The sequence below is a fragment of the Bos taurus genome, chromosome X (genome assembly GCF_002263795.3).
Source record: "Bos taurus isolate L1 Dominette 01449 registration number 42190680 breed Hereford chromosome X, ARS-UCD2.0, whole genome shotgun sequence".
Taxonomy (NCBI): Eukaryota; Metazoa; Chordata; class Mammalia; order Artiodactyla; family Bovidae; genus Bos; species Bos taurus.
Genome location: NC_037357.1, coordinates 79,936,457 through 79,962,495, shown reverse-complemented (window position 1 = coordinate 79,962,495; position 26,039 = coordinate 79,936,457). Strand labels below are relative to the sequence as shown.

Here is a 26,039-nt window from a genome sequence, read left to right as displayed (position 1 = left end):
ATGTTTGGTTTATTGATTCCTCCCTGCCCTGTGCCTTTTTTTTTCTCTTATTTTAAAAGTGCCTAGAAGAGTGGTATCTGGTCATGTTAGATGGTGATAAATATTTTCTTAATGGATATCCTTAAGAATAGGCTGTTGTATCATCATTTAAAATATTAGTTTTGGAAAATAGTCAATGATATTTCCAATATTAATGAAACAATTTCAAGTGATAACTAAGGTTGCAAAATAGTGTATGCATAGCATGTTTTTAACTTAGTGAAATATGTGGTTTTTTGATTTGTGTGTTTATTATACAATATTATACCACAACAGTATGAAGAGTTACTTCTAAGATACATTAAATGTGATTTTTCTTTTTTTAGGCTTTCTATTTTTCAGATATTCTATAATGAGCTTATATTAATTTTTAATGAAATTAATGTATATAGATAATTAAAAATCTCAAATATTACAATAGCATATGCAAAAAAACCCTTGCCTATTTACCCCTTTTCTTGCTACACAAAGGTAATTGCTTTCAAATATTTTAACTTGCTTTCAAATATTGTAACAGAAATAGTAAATCTAAATAGCTTTCTATGTGTTAAATAACAGCTACAAAACAATACAGACGTAGAAATGTAGTCAAATGAAAAAATCAGGTATTTATTTCCACCAGGAAAAAAAAAATAGAAAAAGTTTATAGGAAAGGGGTAGTCATCTATGAACACCACTTACATCATGATGTAAAATTAAATATTGTTTAACCAAAAAAATGTGATGTAACTAAGTTGGGAGAGCAGAGGAAAAAGGATGGGTGAGTGCTGTAGAAAACCAATACATAATGCCTAAAATATAAAAAACAAAACAAACAAGAAGAAGCAGTTGTTTAGAAATATGTTAGAAAAGAAAAAGAAACACCTAAAACATTTGAAAGCAGTTCCTTTTAAAATTGACTTACATTTTTTGAAAGTCGTAAAAGGAACACATGCCTGTGGTTAAAAAACAAGTCAAACAGTTCCATTCCTGACACTGCAGTGGGAACTGCTGGCATTCTTGTTGCCTTGGATCTGTACTTATTTGGTTTTTACTTAGCTTGTGTTATGTGTTTTAATATTGTAAAGTGTCTGAAATTCATCTTAGAAGTAAACCGGCCTTTTAGTTTTATTTAAATCTCAGATGTTTAATCAATAACCAATAATTGGATTCCTCATCCACAAAACGTTTATGTCCACTTTACCATATGTACTTCAGCTTCTTACTGCTGTTGCCAAACATCAATATAGTTCTGTGAGGTGCTAAAATATATATTGGATTGTCCCTTTTATGTTTTAAACTTATAACCGGTAAACTCTCCCCTCTAATCTTCTAGAACCTCATCCTAATCTCTCCTAACTCATTTAAACATCTTTCCCTCTCCAAACTGATTTGTTCTGAATCCAAGCTCTGTTCTTTTCCTTACTACATTTGTTTTAGTCTTTGAAGCTCAGAATGACATTTAGTGTTTCTCATTGTCACTTAGGATAAGGTCTTTACCTTGCATCTCTTCAGAGGAACCTCTGACAGAATACCTTCCTTGCTTTAGGACACTCAGTTTCGAATGCAGTGTAAATGCATTCAGATTTGATTCTGTCACACAAAGCCCAGAAAGAACCTCAGGGATGGAGTGCCTCCTTAACCTGCTGACCTTGGCCTCTCTCCTTATTGCTTTGAGTGTGTAAATTGAGGGAGATAAAGGTCTTCTGAGAGCTTCACTGGTGGCTCAGTGGTAAAGGATCTGCCTGCAATTCAGGAGACCTGGGTTCAATCCCTGAGCCACGAAGATTCCCTGGAGAAGGGAATGGCAGCCCACTCCAGTATTCTTGCCTGGAAAATTTCATGGACAGGGGAGCCTGGTGGGCTACAGTCCATGGGGTCGCAAAGAGTCAGACATGACTGAGCATGCACACACAAAGGTCTTTTGTCAAAGTTCAGGTATTTTCATTTTCAAATAATCTGACAATGATTTCTTAAGGATTGCATCATAAGAAGTTGGCGGGCTACTGTCCATGGGGATGCAAGAGATTTGGACATGACTTAGTGACTAAACAGCAACAACAGTATTTCACACTCCACAGTTTTACAACCTTCTCCATTTCATTTGGGCTGGCCTGCACAGGGGGAAATAGTATGTTTTCCTTTGCAGCTTCCAGCTGAGCCACATACCACCGTACTGCAGGTAGAAGTCTTAAGTCTTGGAACTAGTTCTGGGAACTCTGCTCGGCTGTGTGTGTAAAGGTGTTAACAGAGAATATGAAGACAGCCTAGATTGCAAGTAGAAAAATACAAACTTCTCACTCACCTGTTTGTGGTGACTCCATATGAGGAGAGATCCAGAGGAGGAGAAAAGTAGATACTTTCATGTAGATGGATTTGTTCCCTGAGCAGGAGAGCTCTGCTGTCAAGTACCAGCTTCTCCAGAGCAGGAGTCAGCGGTGTGTCCTGAAGGATTGAGCTTGTAGCTTTGGTTTAAGTTTGCCTTCAAATCTACCCCCTTTCCCAGTATCTGATCATATATGAGGTCAGATTAATGTTTCTAAGGCTCTTTTGATGTGTCACTTCCTTACTCCCAGATCTTCAGAGGTCACTGGATCAGGTCTGTTCAAGGCCTTCCAAAATTTGCCCCAGATCTTTATTTCTAAGCTCGTTTTCCATAACACTCACTTACAACCTAGCTGGTCTCTTACCTTTTTTTTTCAAGAGATGGTATAGCTCTCTTCCCACCTTCTCCTACCTTCCCATTTAATCTTTATTCCACGTGTCTTGTCAGAGGACTTGGGTTCTATCCCAGATTAGTTTGGTGTGTGACCTCAGTCAAATTATTCTTCCTCTCGAGCTTCCATTTTCCTATACATGAGAGAGAGAGAGAGAAAGAAACTGAATTGGGAGACTTATTTATACAGACCCTGTCAAGTTTATCATTGTGTGGGTCAACATCAGCCTTAGCTTTGTTGCTACAGAACCCAGGGCATTTTCACTTTTGTATTTCTTCATCATTTACCATTCATCGCTTGGGATTGTAGTTAACATTTATGTCCTATTTTCAAGTAGTTTTTGAAGATTTGTTATAAACTGAGACAGCCCATTGGCAGAGCTAAATTGTTTCTGGAGGATGTGTCTGAGGGAGAAGACTAGCAAGGGTGTTCTGCTTTGGACTTTCACTTTGTGTCCAGAAGCTGGGAGGAGATGGGAGTCATGAAAGATTTTTGTTTTTTCCCTTATGTAACTTGCTGGGAGAATAGAATATTTACATTGTCAAGACTGAAAGAAGGATGCAGTCTCCCACAGGATTCCTTCCGGTCTGCTATAAGGCTGCTGGGTCTGTGCTGACTCTGGGTTGGCCTTCCTCCACCATCCTCCACCACCCTTCCATCCATCTAGGGTTGAGGCAACAACTTCATCTTTCACTCTTCGTTTCCAGGGCCTTGTTTGATTATGACCGGACTCGGGACAGCTGCCTGCCAAGCCAAGGCCTCAGCTTCTCCTATGGTGACATTCTACACGTCATTAATGCATCTGATGATGAGTGGTGGCAGGCGAGACTGGTGACACCACATGGAGAAAGTGAGCAAATCGGTGTGATCCCCAGTAAGAAGAGGTGAGTTGTTATGATCATGAGAGACGCTTTCTTTACCCTCTTCCTGGTATTGATTTCTTTTTTACCTATTATACTGTAAGTGCTTGAAAGCAGTGGATGTGCATTATTACTCCTTTTTGGTGTTGAATTGGTGCTCAGGACATGATTATGATTCAGTGAACCAAAGATGGCTGCTGAGACCATGCACTGGCAGTAATAGGACTTCTTTCTCACTCCCACACAGGGTGGAAAAGAAAGAAAGGGCTCGATTGAAAACCGTGAAGTTTCATGCCAGGACGGGGATGATTGAATCTAACAGGGTAAGTGGGGATCCCCAAGGAAGTCAGCCATATGTAAAGAGGCATAAGAAACTTGAAATCTGTTTGGTGGATAAGAGAACTGGGGAGCACAAAAGAATATCTCTTTTTCAGGGTGCTGCCTGTGTCCTATCAGAACACTGACTGCTTTTCAGAAAGCAGAGAAAGGGGGCACCCAAACTCTACAGCCAGGGTTACTCCTCTCAGCTGGGTAACTGGTTCCTAAAGATGTATTGGAGTTGCACTGTCTGGAAGGCTGTCTTTCTTGGGGCATATGAAACCATTTGTGGGTATCTCCCTGGCTGTAGACCCTTTTGGAGCTGTGGGGACCCTGAATAGAGCCTGGCTTCATCATCCAGCCAGGAAGGCCAGCCTCAGAGCTCCGACCGCCCTCCAGACCAAACAAAGCATGAGGGCTCTATCCATTCACCCCTTTTCTTCTGTGAGCTTCGCAGGCCAAAGAACTTCCGGAGCAGTAGAGGGAAGAGAGACATGGAGTAGATGGCTCTTTGTTTATCAGTGGCACCTTAGGGAATGAGTCCAGGAGGCTACAGTGACCTTTGTCATTTAGGATGTACCAGTGAGTGCTGTGAGTCTGGATTAGGTAGAAACCTCTAACATCCCTACAACATTTTTCTGTAAACATAATTTTTCCTCTTACATCAACTTTCATTTAATCTCATAGATTCCATTTGTGAGAGGTGGTCTTTTATTTAGCTCACCATTGTCTCCATTTTAGTTTTTCTTGCATGCTTTAAAATCCATTGTTCTGTTTTTTTTTTCTTCTGTCCTTCCCCTCCATCTTCATGTTCTTTCACAGTCGATCAAAACGAAACGTAAAAAGAGTTTCCGCCTCTCTCGAAAGTTTCCATTTTACAAGAGCAAAGAAAACATGGCCCAGGAGAGCAGCGGACAGGAACGTAAGTAGCAGCAGGGAACAGAGAGCAGACCACCCACAGCCCCACCCTCTCTGCCTCAGTTGCACTGAAGACTGGGAAAGTGTGTTTTGTGTGTGTGTGTGCATATGCACACACGCATGTCCATCCGTCCATTGTGTGCATGCATGTTTTTATGTGTGTGTACCTGCGTATTTGCAGAGTCAGGGTAGAAGTTGGTCTGTACAGGGTGACGTTGGGTCTTTTTTGTCCAACTCTTCCTTCTGAAAGGATGTTGGAGGCTCTGAGGTAGAAGTGATTGCAGGGGGGCCCAGTGGGAAGTCCCGGCACTACTAGTGTTGGGAGTGCCAGGCTGAGCTCTGCTCTGGTGCTGATGAGCAGTTACCAGCTACTGTGTCAAGTTTAGAAAATGGTTTTTCAAGAGAATTAAGTCTAGGGACTCAGTGTTGCTCTCCCGGCTTCTTTTGCTTGTGTTTTCTTTCCCTTATCTTTGCTCATCTGTGTCAAGAGAAGAGCCTTTTCTTATCTGGACACTCAGAGTTGGGCCGAGTTCTTGAATCACACGCATGTGCCTACGCACACAGAATGTTCACATGGCTCTAACAGACTCAACTGTCTTCCCAGAGTGATTACAGAGCCACCTTTCAAAATAAAATCCTTGTGCTAAAAGGAATTGACACCAAACAGGAATTACTTAGCATTGTCCAAATAAAGGTTTATTGAAGAAACACAAAACTGGTTTGGTAGAAAAGGCCATAAAGCTGGGCTAAGTTAACTTGCAATGCTGAGAAATATTCTTTTTCTGCCATATGCCTCAGAAATTAACTGCTCTCACCCTAACCTTAAACACCAGGTCAGGCTGGTGAAATGTTTCTCACGTGGCTCATGGTGAATTGTAAACCTCTGTCCTGGGCTATTGGGATGGCAGGAAACTAGTTCTGGAAGGGAATGTCCTTTTTCTAGGCCAGCGTGTCTCGTGGTCATGGGATACGTGGGTCTGGGGTGGTAGCTGGTAGATTACAGGGGTGCCCTTGTCCCGATAGAGGTTAGGGCTCACAGTCCTGGGGAGCTCAATAAGAAGGCCATCTGAGATAGAGGCCTGAGGTGAGGGCGCCACAGTTGTGTGTGTGTGCAGATTCCAAAAGTTACCCGCTGAGCCCAACCTATGAGGGTTCACTGTTGAGTGGCCTAGCTGAATGGGGGAGGGAACTGGCTGTCGGGTAAGAGTTGAAACTGCCTAGTGCTTATTCTTCAGAAGCTGAGCTCATCCCCTGTGGTCTGCACAACTCATGTCAGCTTGGAAGGCCACACCTCAGACTGCATGAAGCTTTCCCTGAAGGGTTTGGACAGAGCAAGTCAGTATTGGGAAGCTCCTTGGGATGATGATTATGGTACCTGCCTCTCTACCACACATAGATGTTTGATTTTTCATTCACCTTCAGAGGGAAATGATGATTTCAGGGGCAAAGCAGAAATGGCTCTGTAACTACAAATTTAGTCAAAGCAGGTACTCCAAGCCTTGGTAAGTCACCTGTCTGTCTTGTCAGCCCGTGTAGGCTCTAGACCACCTCAAAGAGGTCATTCACTCCGAGGCCTTCTGGCAGCAAATTGGGCAGCATGAAGTCCAGGCATTTTATCTGACCCGGGACGTTCTTCCTGTAGCAAAGTTCTTAACCTCACTGTAGCTATAGGTCTTCGTGGTATTTCATACTCTGTCACTGATGCTCACCTGTCTCTGTATTCTTCCTTCCCCTTGTCTTTTTTCTCTATTTTCTTTCTTCTCCCCAATTCTTTCCTGCCCTCCCTCCCTTCTTCCCTCCCTCCCTCTTTGTTCTGCTGTCTGTGAAATTAGGACTTCCCTGGGTTAAGTGACGATTATTATGGAGCAAAGAACCTGAGTAAGTCAAACTTACATACTGTTAACTGTATTTCTGGCATGAGTGGAGATGCTGGGGTTGGGGTTATACGGGACGTGGGGTTGGGTGGAGGGGACGGCAGTGAGAGAGTTTGTGAGGATGGATGCCACCACAGGAGGAAGTAGAAGTGGCTCTGAGTGTCACACTTTTGCTCTGGATCCCTGCAACCATAATAAAAGCCTGTCATTCATCCCTGTTTTTTCCTTTTGTACCTTGAAATGGTGTGGAGCTATCTTGGCATTCCACCTTACAAGTGAGGGGGGCAGCAGGTGCTTCTCCAGGGGTGACCACTCAGCTCATCTCTAGCCTGTTGTTGAGGTGAGGGGTACCTCAACAGTGCCCCCTGTAATCTTCTCCCAGTGACACAACACTAAAGGATTGGGCTTAAGATTTAGCTGTTTTAGTCTGTCTAAACAGGGGGTGATAGTGCTGTGAAGCCCTTTACCCAGCAAACATCTGGAATGTCCCAGCAGGTTCAGGGCCCTCAGCAGATGGTGCAGGCTGGCTCTCCAGAGCGTCTCTAAGGGGCTGGGTGGGTGGGGATCTCAAGAGCGTTTTATGGACTATGTATATTTAGTGCTTTAGCTTAGAAAACTCTGACCATCCTCTCACCTCTGGAAAATAATCTTAGAGTTGAAAAAAGAAGGGACCTAGATGACAGGGCCTCATCCTCCCTGCTGTGCACACAGGTGCGTGTGTGCACACATGCAGCCATGCCCGGCGGGTTCTCTCAGCAGATACTCTCCTTCCATGAATAATAAAGGCATGAGAGTAAAGGTGCTTCCTCTGTGGGTTACTCAGGAGCTAGCATGGGTGACTCAGCCAGTCTTTCCTGGGGGCCACAGCATATCAGTCTGGAACAGTGTCATCTTGGCTGAAACGAGCAATGCCTCACTCCATGGTTTGTTTTGTTCATGTTTCATCTCCATTTGCCTGTCATCTTGGGAGTAGTGCATTTTGTTTGGGCCAAACTGTGCTTTGTGCCTCCTGTGAGTACAGTTGCTCTGCCCACTCAGATATGGGTGGGTCCCAACAGTCTGAGACAAGAGGATCATCTTATCTTCCATGTATTCTTCATTTGTTGTCTCTGTTTTCTCGTCTTTTCATGGATGGAGGAGCATCCCCTTTCACCACTGGGGCCAAGCCCTCCTTCCGGGTAGCGATGTCAGGAGGGCTGTTGGTTCCACCAAATGGCCAACATGTCATTCCCTGGTGACTGTTCATCCAGCCCAGTGCTTAGCCCCCTAGTCCTGAAACACCGCACAATTCTGTTCTTCAGGGGTTCTATCTGGGGAGGAAATTCAAGAGCAGCCTGCTCACTGGGCTCCTCTTTGCCACTGTCACTGCCTTTCCTTTCCTATTGACAGCATTGGGAGATGCATTCTGAGATAGGATTTGGAAACCATCCAAGTCAGTTCTCTTGATTCAGATGGAGAATGGAAGCTGGTAGTCTATAATGGAGGGCCTTGGAAGACTGAAAGCACCCTGGGGACAAGTGTGAGGTGGCCAGGGTCTCAGGATTGGAGCTGCACCTCTCAGCTGGTAGCCTGATGTGGCAGGCCTCCCGTGGCCTGACTTGGTTGGCAGCTCAGCATTCGGCTCTTGGAGCATTTGAGTTTTGTGCTGCGTGTGACCTCTCAGTGGTGTGTTCTGAATCAGAGTCTCTTTCTTGTTGGCTTGCAGAGGGAGTGACATCCAACACCAGTGACAGCGAAAGCAGTTCCAGTAAGTGTGTGTCATTCTTCCCCATGGCATGTAGCTCTACCACGTGTCCCAGCCATCCTCATTCCAGCATTGCATGGCTGCCATATCTGTTCAGAGGCTAGTGCTTCTTTTAGCCATGTACACTTGGAGATCCTGGAAATGCTGTGGCCATTTTGTCCCTGTGGGATGGGGTTTAGGCTGTGGATTAAAGGAGAGAATATATGCCCTGCACTTCTGGCCAGGACTTGACTTAGGAGCATCCCTACTGTAGGCACTTGGGGCTGTAGGTGCTGCCAGTTCACATATTTGCTCAGAGACCAAAAGGAGAATGGCTCCTAGGGGATATTGTCCTGAATTGCCTTTCCAGGTCACTAGTACCTCCTGGGTGAAGGCTTGGTATCTTTGCCTTTTTGCTGGGCTAAATGACCAGGTGACAGCTCAGGTTTCCTACAGAAATCCTGTGACCAGGCCAGAGAAGCCACAATTCAAACCCCATGAAGTTTGGGACTACTGGCCTTTTAGGAGTTGTAGCTAGAGGCCCTGAGAATGCATCCCAGGGCTTGATGCAAATATCGCTGCCTTCCCTAGCACTGCTACCAGTCACTTTGGGACCTCCTAGTACATAGTACCCAGAGAAGGCAATGGCAGCCCACTCCAGTGCTCTTGCCTGGAAGATCCCATGGACGGAGGAGCCTGGTAGGCTGCAGTCCATGGGGTTGCTAAGAGTCGGACACAACTGAACAGCTTCACTTTCACTTTTCACTTTCATGCATTGGAGAAGGAAATGGCAACCCACTCCAATGTTCTTGCCTGGAGAATCCCAGGGACAGGTGAGCCTGGTGGGCCGCTGTCTATGGGGTCGCACAGAGTCGGACACAACTGAAGTGACTTAGCAGCAGCAGCCAGTACCAAGTTGCTTGGTGACTCTTAGGAAGTCCTCATCATTGCTAGGATAGATGGAGCTCTCCTGTGTGGGACGAGCAGGGCTCAGTACTGCTCTTAAAGGGCACTGGGGACCTTAGCCCAGCCTTGTGCCACTTTTCTGGGTGCTTCTTCCAGTGCAGGGAAATAGGCAGACCCTAAAAAGGGTAAAGTTCAGCTGCAGCTTTGGGGACCTACACGAGTGCCCTGACTTCCTTGCCTACAGATGAGGGACCCAGGCAGTGTGTCTCCGTCACTTGAAGCTTTTCCTGTGATTCTTTGTGGAGCAAGAGGGCAACTGAGCAGAGCTGACTGTTATCTATAAGAAGAGTCCTGGGACATTGGGGTGGTTTTTGGTGGAGGCTTAATGGCTTCTGGGTCATGTTCCTTTGCTCAGCTATATTTTGCTGAACAAGAGGACTCCTGACTCCTGTCTCAGGGGTGGTGAATGGTTTCCTGTGCTTTCATTCCAGCAGGCAGTAGACAAGCCCACGGCACAATTGTTAGCAAGAACCAGTTGACAAGGCTGTTTTCTGGTAGAGGTTGGGGTGCAGTGAATGTTGTAGGGAGATGAGGATACAAGGAGGCAGATTATAAAGTGCTAACATGTCTTCAATTTTTGTTGCAGAAGGACAGGAGGATGCTATTCTGTCATATGAGCCAGTGACACGGCAAGAAAGTAAGCCCCCTTCTGAGAGTCTTGCCTTTGAGCTAATCTGGTAGTAATGGGACCCAAACTGGTTGGCCATGGAGACAGAGGAGAGATTGACGAGAGATGGCGAAGGTCAATTTCAGTGGGTGTGTGGCCACTGCTAAAAGAGAGGCTCTGGTCCCTCTCTTCAATGGCTGCTCTGAAAAACCTTGCTTAGCTGTTGGTGCCCATGCACAGATTTCTCCTGAATCTGTCGGAAAGGGAGACGCCTCTGATTTCATACTTGCCTTGGACTTAGATATTCTCAAATTAAAGCCTCTTTGATGTCTTTGTAGTTAAAAGGCAAAATGGTTGAAGATGTGCTGCTCTGTCTGAGCAGTGGCTCCAGCACCTCATTGCTCTAGGCAGACGAGGAGGGAGGTCAGGCCGTCTGGTGAGGGCCTCACTGACTGTCTCCATGCTCGCTCCCCAGTTCACTATGCAAGGCCTGTCATCATCCTGGGCCCCATGAAGGACAGAGTCAACGATGACCTAATTTCGGAATTTCCACATAAATTTGGATCCTGTGTACCACGTGAGAGCCCAGGGTGTCTTTGGGAGGGGGGAGGCGTTGGTGTCCTGGGAATTATTGTTGCTCTCATGTTTTATGGAGAGGGCCTGCGGCTGGGTTCTAGGTATCTCTGGGAATAGGGTACTTCCAACCCCCCAGAAGAGATTAGGCAGCCATATATTCCCCCAAAGCTGTCCCAGCCCACTGGGACAGCTTGTTAGGCTTGCTGGCTCCTGTACCACATTTGTCACCATCTCTCTGCCAGATCTTGGCCCAGGAAACCCCATCTTTCTGGTCCAGTTGAAGCTAAAGCAGATAGCTCCTTGTGTGTGTGAGACCTGGTGATTAGAAGAGATATAGGCAAGAGAAACTTCTTCCCAGCCTCTTTGCCCCATTCATCTGGAGTGACTCTGGGGCCCTGCAGGGGGGCAAACAAGTCAGCCCTTGGTGGCGTGAGGGCTTGGCACATTGTCCTTGTGCCACAGAGCATTTCCTCTCTTCCTGCAGATACTACCCGGCCTCGGCGTGATAATGAGGTGGATGGGCAAGACTACCACTTTGTGGTCTCCCGAGAACAGATGGAGAAGGATATTCAGGACAACAAGTTCATTGAGGCAGGCCAGTTCAACGACAATCTCTATGGGACCAGCATCCAGTCAGTGAGGGCAGTTGCGGAGAGGGTAAGGAGAGAAGTGGTCGCTCTACAAAATTACCCCTGAAGGGAGGCACAGAAATGCTCCTGCCAGAATGCCGCATGGATCCTCATCCTTCCAGCACATGGCCTAGCCAGTGGCAGTGCTGACCAAAACCACGCCTGTTCTGCATGTTCCCAGCCCCTGGTTGGAGATGTCTCTCTCCTCTGTGCAACTCACCCCAGAGCATCACCCTGCCTGCATCTACAGATGTGGCCTTTTCTGGATAGTAGGAGCCAAATGTGGAGCCTGGGTACCTCAGAGGTAGAATCTTCCAGGCCTCTCTAGGTGGCCCCACATTTCTCACAGGTGGATGTTGGGGTCAGCACCATGGGTAGATGGAGACTAGGTGGACTGATGGCAGTCCTTTCTTTTTCAGGGCAAGCACTGCATATTAGATGTTTCTGGCAATGCTATCAAGAGGCTGCAGCAGTCGCAACTTTACCCCATTGCCATCTTCATCAAGCCCAAGTCCATTGAAGCGCTTATGTAAGTATTTGCTGAGATTCTCAGCTAGGAGAGGGCTCTGGAAAGGCAATGAAAAATCAAGTGGTTTGTTGGGCAGGGGTAAGACCCAGTGGGTACTCAGTGGAAAGTCTGTGTCCCTCTCTGTTCACTGGAGGCTCCTTTGGATTTGTGTCCTCATGCTTGTGCCCCTAGTTAAGCTTTAAGACCTAGAAGTTTGGGGAAGATGTTGAGCCTTAGGCCACTACTGTTCTCAGAGGGCAGCTAAGCAGCTTTCCAGGGGGCCTGGAGCAACCCTTTATGTTAATCAAAACATAGAATCTAGTTTGGTACTATGTTCTTCTGTATCTTTGGAAGGGAAATGAACCGAAGGCAGACATATGAACAAGCAAATAAGATCTATGACAAAGCCATGAAACTGGAGCAGGAGTTTGGAGAATACTTCACAGGTAAGTCTCCCCATTGTGCAGCTTGGGTGTGGGAGCAGGCAGACACCTATTCTATGAGGTTTTTCCAAGAGGCCTAGATGCCTGGCACAGTTTCTGGCTGCTTTTGAGCTCGAGCATTTCCAAAGTACTCGAGTGCCCTCCAGCCAGAGTAGTTTAGCCAGTTTATAGTTTCAACCATCATCAGCAAACACTTTGATTGTTTTGTGCATTCTGTCTTCGTGTCTTCCTAGACTGTAGCTCCCTGTTTTAGTTTGTTTTCCTGCCCCCCCAGGCTCCCCCATCCAGCATTGGCTGATTGCATGTTTTACGTGCTGAGTGAACATTTGTTGATGATGATGGTTGCCTGGTGTGGTGTTCAGGTGTTCTCTGTCAGTGTGTGCACACATGTGTGTGCATGTTTATATGGTCACCTACTTTAGAAGGGCAGTTCCTAAAAGGTTGGGAAGGTTTCTGTGTAATATGTTGCTTACCTTTTGAAGTATGGTGACCTATGTATGCAGGTTGGTGCTGAGTAAACTCTAGCTGGTGATGCTACAAGGTTAGCTGGCCACAGGATTCATAACTGTTCTCGCATACCTTGGGTCCTGGAGCTCCGTTCTCTGTCAGCCACTGTGTCCTTGTTTGCTGCGCTGACCTCTGACATAATGCAGATGTGATGGCCCCAGGAGCACTGCATCTTGCCAGAAATTGTGACTTGCAGCTCCTGCTCTGGATAACCAGGATTTTCCAAATCTTCCAATGAGGCTGCATCAGAATTGCCAGCTGCTGGCCTTATGGCAGCCAAGAGCAGTACAAACTGCAAGGTCTGGCATCTAATGGGTGCTCAGTAAACATTTTTTTGAGCAACACATTTTCCTACTCATTGCCGCCCAGTGTCACTGTCTCAGCAAGTTGACTTCAGGCCCTGGGCCTTGAGTGCCCGCTAGCTTCCCCACCGCCCCAGGCTCTTGGACTGCCACCTAGTGAACAAGCTGGGCTGAACTATGGGCTGGTTGGGATGAACCAGACTGTCAGGGTTTGAGGGGTTGCTGTGGACCATAATGATAATTCTGTTTTCTTTTTCAGCCATTGTACAGGGTGACTCACTGGAAGAGATTTATAACAAAATCAAACAAATCATTGAGGACCAGTCTGGGCACTACATTTGGGTCCCATCCCCTGAAAAACTCTGAAGAATCCCCTCCAACCATTCTCTTGTGAGCAGAAGAAATCAAGTCCCTCTTCCCTCCTCCCTCTTCATTCCTGTCCCCACGGGGAGAACAAATGACTACTGTTCTTGTCCCCTTTTTTAGATATGTCCAAAAATTAAGTTTTCTAGTCCTGTTCTGTTTTTTTAAATTTTTGTTTTGTTTCAGTTTAATTTTGGGATGATGCCATCTCACTCATCATGTGACTGTGCCCATGCCTGCATGAACCTTTCCCAAGCACTAGCACAGGTGCAAATCCATCAGAGTCATTGTTTTCATAAAAACCAAGCAGAAGAGAAGAGAGGAGGACTGATGGAAAGACAGACTGGACGGCTGCACGGCTTGTGAAGTGAGCCCTTCACACCACATGAGGAGAGGCTCCCGGGCTTTGCTACGATCTGTATGTGGCCTTGCGGCTCAGGACGGCGCGGTGTCATGGCGACAGAAAGTATCTTATTTATATATAGATATATATATGTAATTTATATAAAATATATAGAAATTATTATATATATATATTATACTCTCTCATATAATATATATATATATATTCACACGCATTTGGACTAGAAAATCTATGGAGACTTCATCAATGGTACTGTGTTATTAGAGAAATGCTTTAATTTTCATATTCTAATCAGATGGCATCTTATATCCCAACTGGTTGGGGAGGAAGTGAAAGTGGTAGTAAGTGCTGGACTGAGGGCACCCACATTGGTCATTCCCTTGAGAGCTAGGCTTTTCTCTAGGAGGGATCAGCCAGAGGACAGTGAGAAAGGGCTTTTGCCCAGGGGTCAGATGCTTGGAGCCGTGACCCAAGAGCTGATGCTGCCCTTGGGGCAAGTCAGGCCCGCATGTGGGGAGCCAGAGAATGGCTAACGGTGCTCCTGCCATATTAAATTGCTGATTGTTTTATGCCACCTGATGTGTCTGCATGAGAGGTTTCCTTTTTGTTCATTTTTAAGCTGCTGTTAAACCAAAACCATGTTGTGCTACTGTGTCAGCCTTTTCATTCTTCCAAATTTTACTTTTACTATTTAAGTGAATGCGTAGAATCCAATTTGACTGTGTTCTAAAGGCTCATAATGTTCTGGAAGAGCCGGACCTCGTGATAGACTACGTGACCCAGGTTGGGCCGTCCCATCAGCAGAAGGGGGAGCAGGTGAGAACTGACAGGAGCCGGGGCTCCTATTGTGTCCCTTCACTCACCTGCCAGGGACGTGCTGGGCTCAGCTGAGGCCCTGTCATGGGGCCCACTGGCAGGGATGGGGAGTCATTTGCTGTCCAGCCCTGTGCTGGGACAGTGGGAGAGCCCTGAGCTTGGCCAGCCGCGTGATGAAAAGTTTGATTTGGGTTTTTTCCACAGCTGCTTCATATGCCCTACCTACCCCACCCCCTCAGTAAAAGCTGGTAGCTTATTGTTTCTTCAAGAAGAAAGTAGACTTTTAATGCTGTCAGTTTGAGCTATAGAGCTAAGATTCACTTACTGTTGAGATGTGAAGCTTTGTTGCTTTTTCCCAGAGTCATACGGCGGTGATTGTGGTCAAGGGGCTTTTTTTCTCTGACCACAGATGCAGGCAGCAGGTATGGCTCAGGCCCCATGCCACCCTCCTGTGCTCCTTTGAAGCCACCATACCTCCCTCAGCTCCACACTGGAGGCGCAACACAGGGGAGGAGAGAGTGGATACGCTCAGCCCTAGGGTTGAGCCTGTTGTTTCCTAGCCCACTGTGTCACAACCACTGCAAACGACACATGTTGAAGATGCTTTGAGTGCTACCATCCAAACTTAGGCAATCTATTAACAGTTCTCCTACCAGCATGACTAGGCTAAGTGTAAAGTCTGGGGCCCAGAGTGTAGGTAAAGAAAGGGTGGCAGCTTTCCCTGGGCAGTGCACTGGATTGAAGGCAGGAGGGGTGAAGTGGTGGCCGATGATGACTCTGGTGAGGAGGGGGTAAGCTGGGAATGTTGTTGATTTCTCTGATGTGAAGTGATGTAGTCTGAATGATGCTCAACCCTCTACCCCTCCCAGGGAAGAAAAGCAGAGATTCAAAGCAAGCATGACACTAGTTGGTTGACCAGTGTTCCTTCCAAGGAGACATATATTTTTTAATAAATGATAGTTGCGATGAACTGTGGCTCAGAGACCTTCTTAAAGTAGTTGAGAGGGGATGGTGGGGCAGAGCAGTGGGAAAAATGCCCCAAAACTTTGGGGGCCAAAAGGCTCTCTCCCTAGTGACCATCAGCTGCCCAAGTCAGGTTTTCCTCTGGATGGCTCTCGACTCCTGTGGTTTTAACAGGCCCTTTGTGAAGGCTGTATGCTCAGTCTTCTGCCCCCGCCCCCGAACACTGTCTCCAGTACTGCTGGCCAGGTGTGTGTGGAGGGCATCCGCGTCCTTTGGGGCAAAATGCCAAAGGTACACAAGACAGGAGGTGTCTACTGCAGCACAGATATTTGTTAGAGAAAGCAGGAGCCAAGGGAGCAGCAGAAATCTGAGTAATAAATATGGTAAGCAAACCCAGCTACCAGAAAGTGTTACTGTGCAGGGGAACCAAGGGTGAGATGGGACCAGGTTGCAGAGCAGGGTGTCAGTCATTCTGGCAGCCCTCTGCTGAGAGGAGGAGCACTTGGAGCAGGTGTCTGTGACTTGGCTGATGTCCCTGCAGCTTGCGTGCAGAAGCCTGAGGTCGTCCTGCTATGATTCAAGTCTAGAGCGATGACTGAGTGTGTGGGGGCTGAACTGCAGTGGGGATGACTCCGTAGCTGTTTGGGGCACGTGGCAGTTTGCAGGGTGCTTCTTTTCACACATTCTCTCATTCACCAGAAGGCAGCCTGACAAAAAGAAGTCCCCAAAGCACTCTGTGGGGTTTTAAGGAAATCTGGCTCCTAAGTGCAAAGGGTACAGAGAGCTGGCCTCTGATCCTGCTGTGCTGAGACTCTGGCTCCACAGCTGCTGTCCCTCCTGGAGGCGGTGCGGCAGGAGAGAATGCAGCCCCGGCAGGAAGATGCTGAGCAAGTTGAAAAGAGCAGAGGTGGACACCCTGACCCTGATCTCTACCACCACCATCTCCACAGGGAGGCAACACTGCCTTCTCTCCCAGGCTTTGCTGCTGACAACACAGCCAGTCACACCCTGGCTTCTTCGTTTAACAGACCTTAAAACATTGCTAGGATGATCTCATGATTACATAAATTACAGATACAAATGACCAACTTTATCTTAAGGTGAAAGTGGTTCAAGAAATTAGCTAATGAAAGCAAAATCTTTGCCCAAAACAAGTGTGGAAGTTAATGCTCAAAGATGAAGCTAATACGTCAGATACAGAGGAAGGTGGGGGCTGAGCTGCAGGACTGGGCAGAGACTAGAGGGAGTGTATCCTGAGTGGGTCAAAGTCAAGCAAAAAAGGAGGGGACTGAAAAGGGACACTGGGTTCCTTGAGCACAAATGCTAGTGTTAAAGGACAATGGAGCCCTCTCCACAGGGACAGTGCTTGCCTGGTGCCAGCCACTGGAGGTCCATGGTGTCAGACTGGCTGCTGAGAGAGCCTAGGCTTTCTCAAGGTAACCCCAGGAGCAAGTGCCCATAGGAGATGCTCGCCTGGGTGCCTGGTGCGCTTGCCTCAGTTGCTCCCTTGTTTTGTCCTTTATCTATGTTCCCACCTAGGATTTTGTGACCTCGATGCCACTAATCCTCTTATTCAGTCAGTTCTGTGGCACCTCTACGACTTCTATTCCAGGTAACACCGTGAAGCTAAAATTCTAATTTCCTCAAAAAGTCTCTCATCTTCATCACTTCCCAGAAATAGCAGAACTGATGTGCCCCCTCCCCATCCCCCCACCCCACGTGTCTTGATTCTTGTGGAACCATTGTGGTCTTGATAGCAAGAGTTGTCACAGAAGATACTCTGTTCAGCAGTGAAGCCCTCACTAGATTTTTATCTGCAGCATTGGGTTGATACCCACTGGTTTTTTACATGTTAGACCTAATGGAGTCCCTCTGTGTCCTGTCCATCCTGGCACTCTCAGAAGCATCTTGTAGTACATGTCAGAGGACTGGAAAGTGGGTGGTTTGAGAAGAAAGATTCAGACCTGCCTGCTGGTAGTGAAGAGCAAGTGCAAGAGGATGCTCTCCTGGGACTGGCCTTCTGTTGCCACAACCATCCTCCCTTCAAGCTTGGAGGGAAGAGATTTGATGAGGTCCAAACCTGTGGTGAATGCTGTTTTCTGTTTTGTGGAGAACTTCCGTTCTGGAGTCCCTGCTACTTCTCTGATCTTGCTCTGTCAATTAGGACTCCTTTTCATTGCCAACTGCTTCCTCTTCTTGAGCTCCCTTTCTTTTCACTCTGCTGTCTTCTCACCAGGAACTGAACAATCTCCAATTCTGCTCCCTCTTACTGATCATTCATTGGTTCAGTGCAAGTTTATCAGGTAACCAAAAACTCTCAGGTTCAGCTAGGACCTCCCAAAAATGATTTTCAAAGACTCCTGTCTCAGCATCACAGAAAGATAAACATCTTTCTGTGCACCCCCTATTCCATTCCTCCCTGGAGCATTTTGGCTTCCAGTAAGACTCCTTTACTCTTCTCCCCCATCCTAAATGCCAGCATTTTCCTAGTCACCTAGGCTCAAAATCTAATTTCTCTCCTTTGGTTATCATATCCAATCTCCTACTGAAAATTGATTTTTTTTAAGGTGTCCATTCAATTTAGTGCTTTGTTTTCATTATCACTGCCACTACCCTCACAATAAGAAGAGCGATGACCAGCGAGCTCCTCATGAGAGGCCTTGTGCTTGGTGCTGGAAATACAATGGCAAATCAAAGGAAGACAGTCCCTGCCCTCAAGGGGCTTCTAGTCTAGTGGGGAGAGGGCAACAAACAAGTAACTAAGTATATAATTACATGTTATACTAAATGCTGTGAAAGAACTAAATAGGAGGTGGCAATAGAGAGGAGACGATGTCCAGGGAAGGCTTCTCTGAGAAGGTGACATTCAGGTTAGAGCTATAAGTTCAGCAGGGCCAGCTTGGTGACAGGAGTCTGGGTTGTGGGGGAGGAATATACTGAACACCTTCCGCAGGCCCTGATCTGCTTTTCCATATTACTTTATGTTTCTCTATAAACCAGTCTAGACTTACCTTTTAACCTGTGAGCAAAGCCTCTGTCTGGAATGTTTCCAGTCCTGGTCTCTATGGAACCCTTCAACTTGCAGCTTCAGTGGCATTTTTCATGGTAATGCCACTGGTCTTTACAGAAGACCTTCCCCCTCCCTTCCTTTGCACCACTTTAGCAGTTTATACGAACATGTTCTTCCTTGTCCATAATGTACTTCTTCAACTAGACAGAAAGGTGCTAGAAAGCTGGGATTGCATCTGATGTATCTTTGTATCCGTCACAGCAGCTAATACATGCTAGATGCTCAATAAATGTTTGGTGAATGAACTCCCCCTTTCTGGGCCTCACTGTCTTAACCTAAAACAGGAGGAAGTTGCACCAATGAGCTCTACAGCCACTCCCAGCTCTAAGGTCATTGACGATGATAAAGTAGAATTCTATGCAGAATCCCTCACAAAAAGACAGTTCATGCCTTTTGTGGATTTGCAGTTGGAAAAAACCAATGAACAGTGATGCAGATGATGTGAGAGGCTTAAATACAGCTGCCAAAGAACACAGCCCAAGAGCACATTAGGTTTATACATGATCAAACATAACATGCTTTTTGCCTGCTGGAAAGGAGGGAGGAAAAGGATCCATAGGCGTGTGGACTAGGATGTGGGAAATTTCCTTTTTCCAGCTGGGTAGAAGTGTAGGATCCCAGGACAGCTTGAAAAATAGAAAACTGATAGAAGAAGGTGCCGATTCTGATTACTTACCCTCAAAGAAATTGTGCTAGGAAAATACGGAAATAGAGGTGTCAAACATGCCACTAGACGCCCTCCTAAGGAGAGTGTAGGTGCCACATGGTGACAAATAGTAGCTCCTGGTGGTGGTTCTCTAGAGTGAGGGCTGTCAGCTATGAGACTCCAACCAGGAAGTGCTTCCTGGTTCTGAGGCCCTGCAGGCAGTGATGCCCCAGGTTGGGCTTTTAGAGCAGTTGCTGGCTTTGTGTTTGTTAAATGCGTGCTTTTCAACTTTCAGCTCTTGAAGCATTAAAAAGATTCCCACACCAAAAAAGGTTCCCTTACCTTTGACCTATCAGAGAGGTTGAAGTTTCTTAGGCCGAATGAGGGGAAAACTCCAAGTAAATAAACTCAAAATATAAAGGTAAAAAAGATCCTAAAAAAGTCAAGGGGGAACCCACCCCCTTGCTGTTAAGTGGAGGAGACAAAAAAGGCCCTCCCTCTCTGGGGTCTACTAGAGTTCACCCCACCATTTTCAGAGAATAACAGACTATAATAGAGAAGGTAAAGGGGAATAAAAAACACAGTCAAGACTCTAATGAGCGGAAGATTGCGAAACAACAGAAAAGAAGGTAAAAACCCCACCTCACTCTGGCTGCTGTATTAAAGATAGGAAGCCTTTCCTGGAGCTGGGAAATTCAGATCTTGTGGAGAAATAGAATGACAAGAGGGTGTCAAGAGTTAGTGGGTGCAGGGAAACACGTGACCCTGCTAGAGAGCAAGAGCCAAATAATTACAAACCTTCAGAAGGACTTATTGTAATAGGTGTCAGGCATTGCTCTACCAGCTTTGCATGTATTTACTTATTTACAACAACTCTATAAACTGTTGTTATGGAAGCTTTATAAGCAAGAAACAGGTCCAAAGTGAGGTTAAGCACCTCACCCAAAGTCGTACAGCTAGTGAGTGGGAGAGCAAGGATTTTAACTTGGGTGGTTTGGTTCTGTGTTTTGCTGCTTTGCTGTGCTGCCTCATCTATTTCTTACTACTTCCCACCTTGGTATTATTCTTTGCAGTCTGGCTTTTGCCCTCACTACTCCACTGAAACTGCTCTCACAAGTCATGAATTCCAAACCAACAGATTTTATACTTTTACAGAGGTATACAAAGCGCTCTACCATATTTCACACTGTTGAAACATTCTCCCCACCAAGACCTGAAATCTTTGCATCATGTCTATGTCTAATAGTCCTCACATCCACCATCATTGTTTTTACTGCTATTATCCCAATTCGATTCTTCATTATTTCATCCCTTCAACAAACACAATTCCCTGTGTCAGGCCCTGGGGATACAACAGTGAGCAAAACAGATAAGTCTGCCCTTATAGAGCTCACTGTGGAGGAGACAGGCATCAGTCATAGAAATAGATATTTACAAACATAAGTGCTATTCATGAAGAGTGTGGGGCCTTATAAAAGGGTGAAATAGAGACGTTATAATGATTTACAAATTAGGCTTCCTCTAGCCATCTAGTCAAGGCTACGGTTTTCCTATAGTCATGTATGGATGTGAGAGTTGGACTATAAAGAAAGCTGAGCGCCGAAGAATGGATGCTTTTGAACTGTGGTGTTGGAGAAGACTCTTGAGAGTCCCTTGGACTGCAAGGAGATACAACCAGTCCATTCTAAAGGAGATCAGTCCTGGGATTTCTTTGGAAGGACTGATGCTGAAGCGAAGCGCCAATATTTTCGCCACCTGACGCAAATAACTGACTCACTGGAAAAGACCCTGATGCTGGGAAAGATGGAGGGTAGGAGGAGAAGGGGACGGACGACAGAGGATGAGATGGTTGGATGGCATCACCAACTCGATGGACATGAGTTTGGGTAAACGGGAGTTGGTGATGGACAGGGAGGCCTGGCGTGCTGCAGTCCATGGGGTCGCAAAGAGTCGGATATGACTGAGCGACTGAACTGAACTGAGACTCTCCCTTCCAATCCACTTCATGCACTGTTGCCCTGATGTTCCCACAGTCTGTCTCTGACCATACAACTCCCCAGCTCAAATTCTTCCATGGCTTAGAGAATCAAGTTCAAATGCCTTAGTCAGGTGTTGGAGATCCTCCACAATCTGCTTCCAACCTATATTTCAAAGTTTTCCCCCAATATTTACCTTAAGCACTCTATACTGCACATAAAAGGGACCCACCATTTCTACTACCGGAAGACTATGCCTTTGCCATGCTGGGGTTTTGTTGTTGTTGTTTTGTTTTGCCTAAAATACTCTTCCCCTTGTCCCTTATGTCCAAATCCAGTTCAACCTTCACAAAATATTTCCTGATCCCCTCCTTTGGTAATCTCAACACATTTCCCCTACTTTTATATTAGTCACATTCTAGCTTTAATATTATAATCATTATAATACATTAATTGTAAGCCTAACCAGTTCACTGAGGGTGGATCTGGGTCTAAACCACAATTACTCAGTGATGGACAGATGAATGAATGGTTGATGGTTTCTGGGTTGACAATGTGGAGGGGGCCAGAAGTATGCCGACATAGTATGAATATTTTCTCTGATCATGTATTTTCATTGCAGTTTAGCAGAGAGCCATGGTAAAGCTATCAACCAAATGCCCATTTCCACCTTCTTTCACCTCTTAACAGGTGGACATCTGATAGAAATGAATGGCCCCACCAAAGGAGACATAGAAACCATCCCCAATGACTATTGTGACCGGAAAATTCAATGACATGATCAATCAAGTGTTTTTTCCCTTACAAAAGAAAACTGATACTTTAGAAAAGAAAATATGAATGGTGAAATAGCTGCCTATAGAGATGGAATTGCAGAATAGGATTTCTTTGTCTGGACTATAGTTTAAAATATTGGATTGCTGGGCTCTTGGCTAGGGACAGAGTTCTCTATGATAACTGGGAAAAATGTGTTTACCCAAAGCCTTGCTGATCTGATAAAGAGAACTTTAAATTGAAAATGGAGGGGAAAGGAGGAAAATGACCTGATAATATAAAATCAATTACTATGATATCAGTTATGACAACAAGAACAGCAATGGAAGAGGTGCCTGTTCAGTCTTGGGAGAATACATCTGGGAAAAGTCATAAGTAGAATTTATGGCTTAAGCTGTTTGTGTATCAATGCACAGCACATACACTGGGTTGAACCACATGAAATTGCCAATATTCTACTGCTTTGACTTACAGAAATGGCAACTTCATATGGCTCAACCTAGTATTACGAGGTAATATTGAAATTTTACCTCAAGGCAATAAATACCAACTAAAAGATGTCATTAAGACTTGGTGGAATGAAACACAACTAGAATTTGGTATCAGGAGCACACTGTAAAGAAAGACTCCCTTGAGAATGGGAGATGGCATTGTGCTGTGTGCTTCAGTTCAGTTCAGTTCAGTTCAGTTGCTCAGTCCTATCTGACTCTTTGCGACCCCATGAACCGTAGCACACCAGGCATAGACATCCACAAACGTGGGGACAGAGTCCTCTACAGAGTTTTGGTGAAGTTGAAAGGAGAAAGGAGCTGGAGTAATAGTGTAAGCATGTCACACAGCACTTTACAAAATGGGAGAAATGGCTGATGTATTCCTGACACAGATCACAAACATGGCATTGGGCAAGATTTAGCAGCAATGAGGTACTTTGTCCAGGACTTCTATTGTTTCATTTGCTTAAAAGCAGAACATTTTGAAATATTTTACTTGTCTTGCTGACAATATTTCCCCTCAGAAAGTAAATCCACAAGCAAACTGTTTGCTCTCCATGACCTAATTCTGACCAATAACAAACAACTGATTAGTGAAGTGGAAACGAAGAGTAACCATAATAGCTCTGGATTTTTGACAGCATAAGGCTGGACATAGTAAGGTATTTTGCTCTAGAATTTAAGAAGGCAGACTTCAGATGGTTCAGAGAAAAGGTAGCATGAAGGCAAAGAAAGAGCAAGGGTCCAACACATCTAGTTTTCAATCATGGCTTTGCCATTTCCCTGCTGTGTGACCTTGATTAAGTGACTTAAACTCTCTGAGCCTGTTGCCCACAGAATGACAGGGAATGACAGGGAAGGAGGGAGAAAGAAAGGAAAGAAGGAAGGAACAGCAACAATAGAATGGCACCACCTCCTTCCCAGGGGTGACAACAATTAGATGGGATGGCACACATGAAGGGCTCCGTGCTTAGTAGGGATATATTCACTGTTAGTTTTCCTGCACTTTCTACTCAAATGCCCTTCCAAAAGGGTTTTAAAGCTCTTAGAAGCTAAATTCTGACCTTATAATTGTGTAGTATTTTAATGAAGTAAAAATAAAAGTATGGAAAGAAAATGATGTAAATGAAGGAGTTCTTTGATGATGAAACATTTAAAAGGTGGAGAGAGGGCATCTGACCAAAGATGAATATAAAATAGTAACATGGAGCTGTCAAAATCATATCAGGGAGGCCTGACCCCAAATGAGCTAATGCTAGGAGTAAGATAAAGAGGCTTGTTTTCAGTTTGTTTGCATCAAGAAGCAAATCAAGGAGGATATGAAGGCTGCAAGTTGGGGCAGAATGGTATGTTTTAATTAGTTTTTAAAATTTTAAATGTAATATAAACACGTGTAAAAAGAATTCCAGTAGTACCACAGGGTAAAAAATGAAATGGTGTAATGTTGACAGACAGCCTCTTTAACTTCTCCTTTGCTCTAGTCTTCTCCACCATACAAACTCTGTCCATTAGACTGGAAAGGGTCAAGCAGACATTGGTAAAGAAGGAACTGAGGATCATAGTAAATAAGAAAATTGTAGGAAAGCATGAGTGCTTTAAATGATTTTGAGTCTCCTGGCTGAGACAGGTTGTATTTCAGGATGTTGAAAGAACCTGTAGATGAGATCATTGCACTGCTGTTTGTAACCATGGAGAACAAGAAAAATGCTGGCAGCCTCAGTTAAGTTCAGTTGCTCAGTCGTGTCCGACTCTTTGCGACCCCATGAATCGCAGCACGCCAGGCCTCCCTGTCCATCACCATCTCCCAGAGTTCACTCAAACTCATGTCGATCGAGTCAGTGATGCCATACAACCATCTAATCCTCTGTCGTCCCCTTTTCCTCCTGCCCCTAATCCCTCCCAGCATCAGGGTCTTTTCCAATGAGTCAACTCTTCGCATGAGGTGGCCAAAGTATTGGAGTTTCAGCCTCAGCATCAGTCCTTCCAATGAACACCCAGGACTGTCTCCTTGAGGATGGACTGGTTGGATCTCCTTGCAGTCCAAGGGACTCTCAAGAGTCTTCTCCAACACCACAGTTCAAAAGCATCAATTCTTCGGCACTCAGCTTTCTTCACAGTCCAACTCTCACATCCATACATGACCACAGGAAAAATCATAGCCTTGACTAGACGGACCTTTGTTGGCAAAGTAATGTCTCTGCTTCTCAATATGCTATCTAGGTTGGTCATAACTTTCCTTCCAAGAAGTAAGCATTTTTTAATTTCATGGCTGCAATCACCATCTGCAGAAGCCCCATTTTGGAGCCCAGAAAAATAAACTCAGCCACTGTTTCCCCATCTATTTCCCATGAAGTGATAGGACCAGATGCCATGATCTTAGTTTTCTGAATGTTGAGCTTTAAGCCAACTTTTTCACTCTCCTCTTTCACTTTCATCAAGAGGCTTTTTAGTTCCTCTTCACTTTCTGCCATAAGGGTGGTGTCATCTGCATACCTGAGGTTATTGATATTTCTCCTGGGAATCTTAGAGAAGGACAAATACTCCTTTTTATTTTATTTTAATTATAAGTTTACTTTAATTGGAGGCAGATTCATGTTGATTTATGGCAAAACCAATACAATATTGTAAAGTAATTAGCCTCCAAATACTCCTTTTTAAAGGGAGGATGGTAGGTTTCATAAGCTTTAGATAGGCAAATTTCATCTTAATCCCAGGCAAGTTTCTATGTTATGGGAAAGGATGGTTTGCATGAGACCTGGAAGGGAAGTAGTGACCACAAAGGGTTTATAAAACTCTACCTAAGAAGAGTACAAGACAAAGCTCATTTTCTTTTCTGAAACAAGGTGAGCATCTATAAATGGGTAAAGCTGGGGAACATTGTAGACATAGTGTATCTAGATCCAGCAAGGCACTGACAGCCACTCATGTGTGACTTTTTCCTTATGAAAAAGTTGGGAAAATGTATATAGTACAATTATGGAATGAGTGATCATCCCAAAGTCTGCTAGTTAATGGATCAAAGTTTAGTTTATTTATATACTAATTTATCTGTCACCTCCACTTGGATGTAAGCTCCTCGAAGGAGAGACCTTGTCCTCTAATTTATTCATGACTTTATCCCCAGTACCTATAACCATGTCCAATACGTAGTAGAAAGTGTTCAGAAAGTGTTTGTTGCATGAATGAACAAACTTGTGGGTAGGACTGCAAGGCCTGCCACCAAGCTTTGTCTCAGCCCTTCCTTATTAAGTACATCTTTTCACCTACTTGGATGACGACATAAGGTGGTGTACTGATGAAATATGCAGATAATGTGGGTCTGAGAGGGATAACACTGTAACAAAGATAGAAATTTTAAAAAGAACAACTGGTGAGAGCAGTTTAATAGTGATAAATGCACTTAGACTGAAAGTACAAGCTGCTGCTGCTGCTAAGTTGCTTCAGTCATGACCAACTCTGTGTGACCCCAGAGACAGCAGCCCATCAGGCTCCCCTGTCCCTGGGATTCTCCAGGCAAGAACACTAGAGTGGGTTGCCATTTCCACCTCCAATGCATGAAAGTGAAAAGTGAAAGTGAAGTCGCTCAGTTGTGTCCGACTCTTAGCGACCC

General features: G+C 45.2%; 1 protein-coding gene across 6 annotated transcripts in view; it reads left to right on the top strand.

Moving 5' to 3' along the window:
- DLG3 (discs large MAGUK scaffold protein 3) overlaps positions 1-15,479 on the top strand; it is a 53,644-nt gene extending 38,165 nt beyond the window's left edge. For 2 of the 6 annotated variants that reach the window (XM_005228001.5, XM_005228002.5), the window contains 10 exons: positions 3,443-3,619; positions 3,843-3,918; positions 4,736-4,835; positions 8,411-8,452; positions 9,981-10,031; positions 10,477-10,578; positions 11,062-11,234; positions 11,626-11,735; positions 12,069-12,160; positions 13,226-15,479. In XM_005228001.5, coding sequence (XP_005228058.1) covers positions 3,443-3,619; positions 3,843-3,918; positions 4,736-4,835; positions 8,411-8,452; positions 9,981-10,031; positions 10,477-10,578; positions 11,062-11,234; positions 11,626-11,735; positions 12,069-12,160; positions 13,226-13,332 — 1,030 coding nt within the window. In that variant the 3' untranslated portion in view covers positions 13,333-15,479. Of the gene's footprint in view, positions 1-3,442; positions 3,620-3,842; positions 3,919-4,735; positions 4,836-6,663; positions 6,710-8,410; positions 8,453-9,980; positions 10,032-10,476; positions 10,579-11,061; positions 11,235-11,625; positions 11,736-12,068; positions 12,161-13,225 lie in introns of all 6 variants that reach the window. The other 4 variants (XM_024987855.2, XM_010821843.4, XM_010821842.4 and 1 more) reach the window with 4 other exon arrangements.
- Positions 15,480-26,039: the final 10,560 nt, after the last annotated feature.